Source organism: Octodon degus, unplaced genomic scaffold (genome assembly GCF_000260255.1).
Source record: "Octodon degus isolate 3935 unplaced genomic scaffold, OctDeg1.0 scaffold00015, whole genome shotgun sequence".
Lineage (NCBI taxonomy): Eukaryota > Metazoa > Chordata > Mammalia > Rodentia > Octodontidae > Octodon > Octodon degus.
Window position 1 is genome coordinate 2,108,911 of NW_004524591.1, and position 8,795 is coordinate 2,117,705.

General features: G+C 41.5%; 1 protein-coding gene across 1 annotated transcript; it reads right to left on the bottom strand.

Moving 5' to 3' along the window:
• Window positions 1-6,241: 6,241 nt before the first annotated feature.
• LOC101581215 (SRSF protein kinase 1) lies at window positions 6,242-8,530 on the bottom strand. Its single transcript, XM_012513663.2, has one exon. The coding sequence runs from the start codon at window positions 8,195-8,197 to the stop codon at window positions 6,554-6,556; it is 1,644 nt and encodes a 547-aa protein (XP_012369117.2). The 5' UTR covers window positions 8,198-8,530; the 3' UTR covers window positions 6,242-6,553.
• Window positions 8,531-8,795: the final 265 nt, after the last annotated feature.

Consider the following 8,795-nt stretch of genomic DNA (forward strand, 5'->3'; position numbering starts at 1 on the left):
GTAGTACTTTGATTTAGGAAAAGATCAATCTTATTTTTTAATCATACATATATTCTTGTAGCAATATATTTCAGGGCAGGAAAAGACCACTGACCAGATTTACAGGAAAAAAGCTTTAATTGGAAAGTAAGAGAAAATGATCAGGACGTTAGCTTGAGGAGCTAGCTGACAAATATTGGGCTAAGAAAATAGAAAGTAAAGGAAAAGGACTCCAGCTTGAGCAGTTGGAGTGGGCACATTCTGATGGAGAGGGTCAGACTGGGCTAATGTACAGTCAAGAATGTCAAATGGTCTGTTGTTATTTTTGACCTGTAGGTCCCTACTGAGTAGCTCTTTCCATCCATTCTCTGGCCCTGTGTAATTAAATTTATAACATCTCAGGATTTTTTCTGGTCAAATTCAAGGACACCATTATTTAATTTTATTAATTATTAATTTTATTCATTCGGCAAAAATGAGCTGATTGGACTATTTTCTCCAGAAAAACTATTCTCACGACTTCTGGGACAACACAGTTGTCTATTATTTTCCCCACTTCATTTTCTCTTTCTCCTTGTTCTCCTTCACTAGGTTTCCTTTTTCTGCTTAATGCTAAATGTTGGATTTGGTCTTTTCACTCTCAATTCTCTAATTTTTGTTGACTTTATCTAAGAATTAAGAAACATCTCCATGTTGATGAGGCAGAAGGAGTAGAGCAAGTTCGAGGCCAGCCTGGACTATATAGCCATATCCTGTTTAAAACATTCCAAGCAAATAACCACTTTCTTTCCAGATGTGTCCATTTTCATTAAATTACTGACTTCCCTGTTCATTAAATTACTGATTTCCCTAAGCAAGGAATTTCACGGTCTTGTTTCTGCAACTCTATCTCTTTTCGTTTTTCTCTCTGTACAGACCAGCTTTTCTGCTGTGTTTTATTTCCCAGTACAATCGGGCAGGTCGGAGTCCCAGCTCCTGTACTGGCCTGGAAAAGCCTCTTAGGACCTGCTTACATGGGCTGTTCTGTGTCAGATGAGACTGATTGGGCCTCAGGCCTACTAATGCATAAGGCCATTTTCAGAAAAGGTGGCTGGTGGTGCCTAGGTTGAGCAGACACTGTAATAATGTCTACTGTACTCTTTTACTGAGTTTTCACAAGTTTTGTATACTCAATCTCTTTGATTTACACATGGATAGGGGATAGGAAGGATCTGGTTTTGTATCAGTCATGACTGTAGTACAGATGTTTTTTTTCTGGCTTGTCATTTCTTCTTTGTTTCTTATTCACTAAAAAGAACCTGGACTATATGATTTCCTGACCTTTCTTGAAGTAAGGCTTTCTCTAAGAACAGCTTAACAAGTTTTAGTTCTTCCTTGAATGTGAAGGCCTGGTTTCGACAACATTCCCTTTGCCAAGCATGCCTTTTGGGGGTAATCAAATACACAAGGAGCTGTGGTGACCAAGTAGCTTTGACTCAGAATCTGAAAGGGTCTTCAAATAATAGCCTTATGGTTCTGATCCTATGAAATGGGAGGGGCACAATTATAGGAGTTTTCAGAAAGATGAGAAATCCAGTGAGAGGAATTTTTAAAAACCTTAATTTTGTTCATTCTGTGAAAAGCTGAAGAATGATTAAGACTCACCTTTCTTTTGGCCACGACAGGGCTTGCTAGAAAGAGCATTGGTTTATATACTAAAACCAACCTCTCTAAAAGATTGAGGCATTCTTACTCTCAAAGGAGAAGACACTCCATCATCAGGAGCTAGAATAATTCATCTTATTTCTTACCATTATTGTCTGTTAGTAGTAATTTTCAAACGGAAATCTACTGATTATTATTATTATTTTTTTCTTTTTCCTGGGATGGGCCTTCCTGTCTAGCAATGTGGTTGTTTCCAAGTAATAATTACATAATTGTTACGGAAATCCCCTTTTAGAAGCATTAAGAAAATTGTGCAACATTACTCGTTGGATCTTTTAATAAATACTTACGCCACAGCAAGAAGAAATGATGTGAAACTTTTTCTGTGGCCTTGTTGCCAGAGAGGAATGAAAGCAGTGCTGTAGTAGCCTGCTGTTCCACACGGTAAACGGTAATCGTTGCCTCTGCTGTTCATCATGGGTTGATTTCTGCTTGACAACAGAACTCTTCACAGGATAAATGCACTGTTTTGTTCATTCAAAACGTCACAATCTGAAAAATGTTATGAATATAATTTCCTCTCCTTTCCCCTTTTATCTAATCCAAATTCCACATCAAAAGTGAGAAAAATAACCCATCGACTTTGAAAGAGGTTCACAAACGTGAAAACTGGTGAATAAAAAATGAGTTATGAAATTTTTTTTTTTTGTGGTTGAGGTAATTTATCTTCATGACTGTCATTCTGACCAAACTGATAAAAAGTCTCTAGAATACTAAAGACCACGGGCAAGTTTCTGAAAGGAGCTCCTATTCTTTCCTCATTTTATTTAATAATTATTCCATTGTTTAAAAAAATGGGGAAGAGGTTTTTTGGGGGGGGCATTGTATCAAGAGTTCTTTTTACAGGGTGAGCGGCATTTCCATTAAAACAGGAAAATGTTTATATTGTGTCTACGAAATTTGAGTCAATATGTGCTCAAGTCCTTAATTTAAATGCACGTAAGGGGTAAAGAACGTCCCAGCAAGCTGCACGTCTTCTCCACAGCGTCTGCCTTATAAATGCTGACATCTACACTGGACAGTCAGAGGTATAAGTTTCCTGGTTGTCTCCAAAAGACACAATTTTGAGCCATTTCCACTGTATTTTACTTGGGGAAGAGTTTTGAAGCTGATAAAGCATTAGAAGTTTGCCAGAGGAGACAGTTATAAACTCCTTCCCGAATGAGCACCAGTGCACACAGACTCGGTGATCTCAGCCGTGTCCCACGCCTTTGCTCAACGTCCAGTTCGTATGTCCAGCCACCTTGGTTAGCAGGACTTCCTAGAAATCCCATAGGGATTTAACTCTAAATCTTCCTCCCTACACCCCTCCCCCCATTTATTTCCCATCTGCTGTCCTGCTGCAGCAGGACAGAAAGCTGGCGTTCATCCTGCATACGTCTCTCTCTGTCACTACCTTCACTCCTGCTCTGTGCCACCTGCTCGTGTTGTGACAATCTTCTGACCTCTCTGACACACCCTCTTATTCTCCTTTATCAATCAGTCCTCTGACTGATTTTCCCTTGCTCAACCTGGCATGATTTTTCCTTTCCTTTCTCCAGTTTGTCCTTTAACACCATTACCACAGATTTTTCTACACAAAAATGCCCTGGTCAGTGTCATATTTAAAATATTTAAGTGGATCCTCTTTGGTGTAAAATTCCTTCCTCCACTCTTCCTCCTTCTCTCCTAAACATGAACACATGCTTCCGAAGTTTCCTGGAAAGGACGGTTCTCTCTCTCTATTACTGCACAGACTGTTTTTGCTGGAAATGCACTTCCCAGCCCTGTGTGATTGGTCATTTCCTTCTTGTTCAAGGCTGAGCTTACATGTGACCTCCCCTGACACTTCTGTCTCCACCTTTCTGAGTAATGTGTCCCTCCTGTTTTTGTTGCCTAAACATCTAGGACCTGGCTCTGATGCAACCCCAAAAGGCGGAGTGATACTCTACCCGAAAGACTACTGATTGCCCTTGGAGTCAAACAGACCTGGACTGGAATTATCAGTACTCTGAATAAAGCCCAGAAATATGCCTGAGTCTTGATAAACATCACTTTAAAAAAAATCTGTAATGAATAATATAGAAGATACTTGTTACATTACAAGTTTAAGTGAATGTAAATCCACATAATTTTTAAGTAAAGTGAAATAAATATGACAAAAAGATTGTAGCCAGGTTTGGTAAATGTAGTTGGGTTTCTTGCATAATTGTAGGTGCATCATGTTCCCTTTGGGATTCTCACAGGCAGGGACAAAGCTGGCCCACAGCAGTGCCAGTATGTCAGTATTTGACATTATTTCCCTCTCTAAAATATACTCTGCTGTCTTGGATTTGTTGACACAATTCTCATCTGTGCATCTCCTATCATCCCAGCTGCCCATTTTCAGTGTATTTTGTAGGTGTTCCTCATATACCTAGAAGATGGTTGAATTCACCAGGTCCTTTCTTGATGTCTCTTGTGTTACTCTGTCGTGTGTGTGTGTGTGTGTGTGTGTGTGTGTGTGTGTGTGTTGTACGTTGCTCAGGATCAACCTGGAGCCTCATGGTGCTGTACAAATGTGCCCACTAAGACAACCTCAGGCCCCTTATGTCTCTTTATTATATAATTCCTCAAAGCATAATGGGTGGACAGCAAGAGAATCACCTGCCTTCCCCTGGCCAGAGGGGTGGCACAGTCCTTTTCTAGGGAGATGAGTCTTCATTTATAGTAAGTTCTTCAAGTGACTCTTGGGCACACTGCATTTGAAAACTGTGACTTTAGAAAGTTTGTCTCCTACTGTGGTTTCAAATACTATCTACTTGCTAAAGATGTCAGATTTAGGTCTCCATCCCAAACCTCACTCTTGGACTCCCACCCACGTAGCAGCCCCTTCGACATTCCCTTTAGAAGTTTCTCAGGTCTATTTGCAGAGGAATACAAATACAGTAAGCTTTTTGTATTCCTTTGCAAAGTGTTCTTAGTTTAAAGGAAGCCATTCTGCTTATCCAAGTTGTCTAACCCAGAGTCAGCTTTCTCCCCCCTCCTCACTTCCTCTACCTAACACCAGAGTGCATATCCTAGCTCTTGAATTTTCCTAATTCTCTCTAACCACACCACTGTATTGTGTAGCCTAAGCCACAGTTACCTCTTGTCTGACTTTCTGAAATAGGCTTCTAACTGATCTTCTGCTACCTACTATACATCAATACAGGCTCTAACTTCCAGTGTTCAAAGACCCTGCTGGTCCTGGGTTAGCCTTGGTTCCCTTTTCTGTGGCATAGGATAAAACAGTGCCTCCTTCAAAGGGTTTTAGGAAGGGTGACACATGGTAATTCAGGTACAATAGTTTGTCATTTGTGGGCCACCTGGGAAGGAAGCTTACGAGAAGTTGTTATGCTCATGGTTGACCTTTCTTCAGCATACTGGTCACCCCCAAAAGAGTGATCCTTAAAAAGTCACGTTCCTGCTAAAACACTTCACAGCTTTTGATGTCTTTAAAGTATGGCTTTCATCACCCTCACTGTCTGTATTCACAGTTGAAAGTCCCACTGCCATCTTTTGTGGCTGTTCCTGTGGATTTCTTCCCTTGATAACTCTTTATTTCTTGCATTCCTTGACTGCACTATCCCCTCTTCTGTACCCACTTAATGACCATTTCAAGTTCTTTCCTGTCTGATGACATATGTTCCTCCCCACCTCCCCAGTGTATCCATAAGCCCTGCTTTAGAATCCATTGATTTTTTTTTTTTTTTTTTTTGTAAATTCTATGAGTTTCAGGAAAAAATTTCTTGAAAGTGGACTCCTTTTGGATTTAGCTTTTCATTTTATACTATTAACTACAGTTGTAATTTCATTCTTTGGCCATTAATCCTACTCCACTTTGATTCTGGGGAATGTGTATTTTGTCTTCACAACTGCATTCCTTTAGGGCCTGGCTTATTTATAGAAGATACTAGAAACTCATTGAGTCAATATGACAATCGAAATATTGCTCATTTTCCATTTCTACTTTGTATATTTCTGTTAAATGTTTTTAAAAATGTATTTAGTACATGGTCTACCGGTTCTCACTACAGATCGGATTCATCGTGATTCTCCTGTTTGCAGCCTCCCAAGCACTGGGATTACAGATGTGTGCCTCCATGCCCAGTCACATTCACTGTGTCAGTGTGCCCTGGGGGTGAGGCCTGCATGGCAGGTTGGGGATCTAATCCTCGGCCCCTGCATCTGCCTAAGCAGGCATTTTGATCTGCTGAGCTATCTGGTGGATCCTTTCCTTTAATCTTTTGATTTCATTTTGGTTATTAGATGTGTAGTAATATTAAATAAAAGAGCTGAACAATATCTTAAAAGGACTGAGATTTCTCTCAGGTAAATTTTTCTCTCTGTAAAATTTTAATTGAAAAATAAAAATAAGTTTCCAGAAATGATACATTTGAAGGTATCAGGTGTTTGAGTCATGTTTTTATTGTGAAAAGAATCTTTAACACATTTTCCCCTTTCTTTCTTCTCCCTCCCTCCCATACTAGCGATTGGATTGAACTCAGGGCCTTCACACTGAACTACAACCTAACCCTATGTATTTTTTTTTTCCTTCATAGCTCTTTTTAAAGAGGATACTTATAGTTTACAGGATACCCTGATGGAAAGGCAAGGGCAGAGGGTAAGAGACTGTTGTACATTTTTAGTCCATTAGTCTTTGGCAAGCCCCACCAAGGCCAAATTCACCGGGGACACCCAAAGGCAGTTGGGGTCAAGTATGCAAACCCAAATAAACATACTGGATTAAGAAAAAAGAAATCTAGAAACCCTTGAAGAAAGGGCTTCACCCTGAAAATTGGAAAATGCCTGGAGAGGAGAATGGACAGTCAGTGTAGTGATCTCTGCTGCTGTGGGCCTGGGCTGGGGCTTAAGAGTTGAGCCAAGGATGCCGGAGACACTCGGCATCAGTGGCTCTCTTCTCGGGGATGAGCTCCAACATGGGCAGTAAGAAGTCTGTGAAGCCAGCCGCCTCTTCCTGAGACCACTCATACTTCTCCACCAGAACCTCAAAAAGGCCCCAGGGTTTCAGCTTCATGATATGTTTCAGGTCACCTTTTTTGGTGAAAAATTCCTTGGAATATTTTCCTGCCACAATGAGCTTGCGAGGCACCTTTCCCAGAAGTTCTATGATCAACGCAATGTGATCTTCATCTTGGGTGTACTCTTCTCCAGAATGAGGCTCAAATAAATAATCACCAGTAGCCAATTCAAAGGCCATGCATGCCGTGCTCCAGATGTCAGCTGGGGTATTATAGCCAGATCCTATCAGAACTTCCAGGGAGCAATACTGCCTTGTTTGAATATCTTCAGTGAAGTGTTTGTGCACCCAACAGGCATTTCCAAGATCAGCAATCTTCACTTTGAGCTTTTCTGCATTTTTTGGCTCAAGGGAATTAACAAGAAAATTTCCAGCAGTGGATTTTCCTTTGTTGTCCAGGGGCCCATTCTGTCCTTCCTCGTGCTCCTCTTCACAAGGGATCTCTGCCCGGATGCTTTCTTGAAGTTGGCTGATGTGCTGCTCATGGAATGACTGGTCTCCAGTTGCGGAGGACTGGCACACCATAGTATCTGACACCTCCGGTGGTGCAGGTGTGCAAGAGTCTGTTTCTTGAGATGTGCTGTCTCCATTTTGGGAGCTTAGGAAACTAGGTTCCTGCTTCAAATTTTGGACATCACAGTCATTAGCATTATGGAGATCCTCTGCAAGCCTCATTGTTTCTTTATTACTGTTCTCAGTATAATTACTGACTTCAATTACTCCATTGCAATTAATTTCTGCTGCACCACCCTCTACACCACGCTCCATAAGTGTCTGATCCTGGCCAATGGAACTTGACTCTTCAAGTTTCTCTTGGGTCATTTTATTAGGTGGGTTCTCTTTCAAGGGTCTTTCAACAGGACTCTCTGATTCTTCTTGCTTGTTAGGTCTTTTTTGCCCAGGGCCCGACTCTTTCTCCATTTCCTCAATTTCCTGCATTCGCTTCTCTAGTAATTCTGCCTGGCGCTTCTGCTTCTTCTTCAATTTCTTCTTCTTATTCTTTGACATTTTGTCAGCTGGCTTAGGCTGGGGAGCAGTACTGACTGCAGACCCGGAAGGTGGAGGGGCTCCGGATCGCTGCCATTCTGTGGCTTCTGCTGCCAGTCTCCGGATGTACTGCTCGTTCACCGACAACAAGATGTTTTCCGGTTTAATGTCAGTGTGGATGATACGGCAGTTGGTGTGTAAATAGTCCAGGCCCTGTAACACTTGCTGGATAATTTTTTTGACACAAGGCAGCGGAAGCCCTTGATAGTTGGACTTGATGATCCACTTGAGCAGGTAATGCCCCAGAACTTCAAACACCATGCAGATATGTGTTCCATTAACTCCTGATATTTTAAAGTCATCTAGTAGTTGAACGACCATTTCTCTGTTTGGATCACTGGGGTCTGAATTGCGGACTGATTTCAGCAACCGGATTTCATCTAGTGCTGTTTCAGTATAGTGTTCAGCACTTTTAACTACTTTCATTGCCACATATTTCTTTCCCTGAATATCCCATGATAGCCACACTGTTGAAAAGTGCCCCCAGCCCAACTTTCAGATCACATGGTATCTGCCATTGAACAGATCACCAATTTTTACAAGATGATAACCTCCTTTACAGTAATCATTGGGATCTTCCTGCTCATCATCATCAGAGCCCAGAATCTCCTCTTCCTGCTCTGGCAGATCACTCTCAGAATGGGGGGCAGAGCCTCGGTGCTGAGTTTCATTTTTCCTTTGGGCTTTGTCCTTCTTGGCCTTGGTCCTTTTCTTTCGGGCCTGGAGCGCAAGCACTTTCCGCTCCATGGCGAGACCGGTAACCGCTAACCCTATGTATTTTGAGACAAAGTCTCATCAAGTTGTTACATTGCCCAGGTGGACTTGAGCTGGAGATCATCCTTCCATGCCCTCCTGGAATGCTGGGACTATAATGTGGCCACCATCTTGGCTGACATTCTCTTCTGTATTTGCAGCACACTGTCAAGTTACCTACAGCCAACCCTTTATTATTTTGTTGCACTTTTCATCACTTCTCTTAGCTACTTTTCTCATTGCTGAGACAAAATACCTAACACCCAAAGTT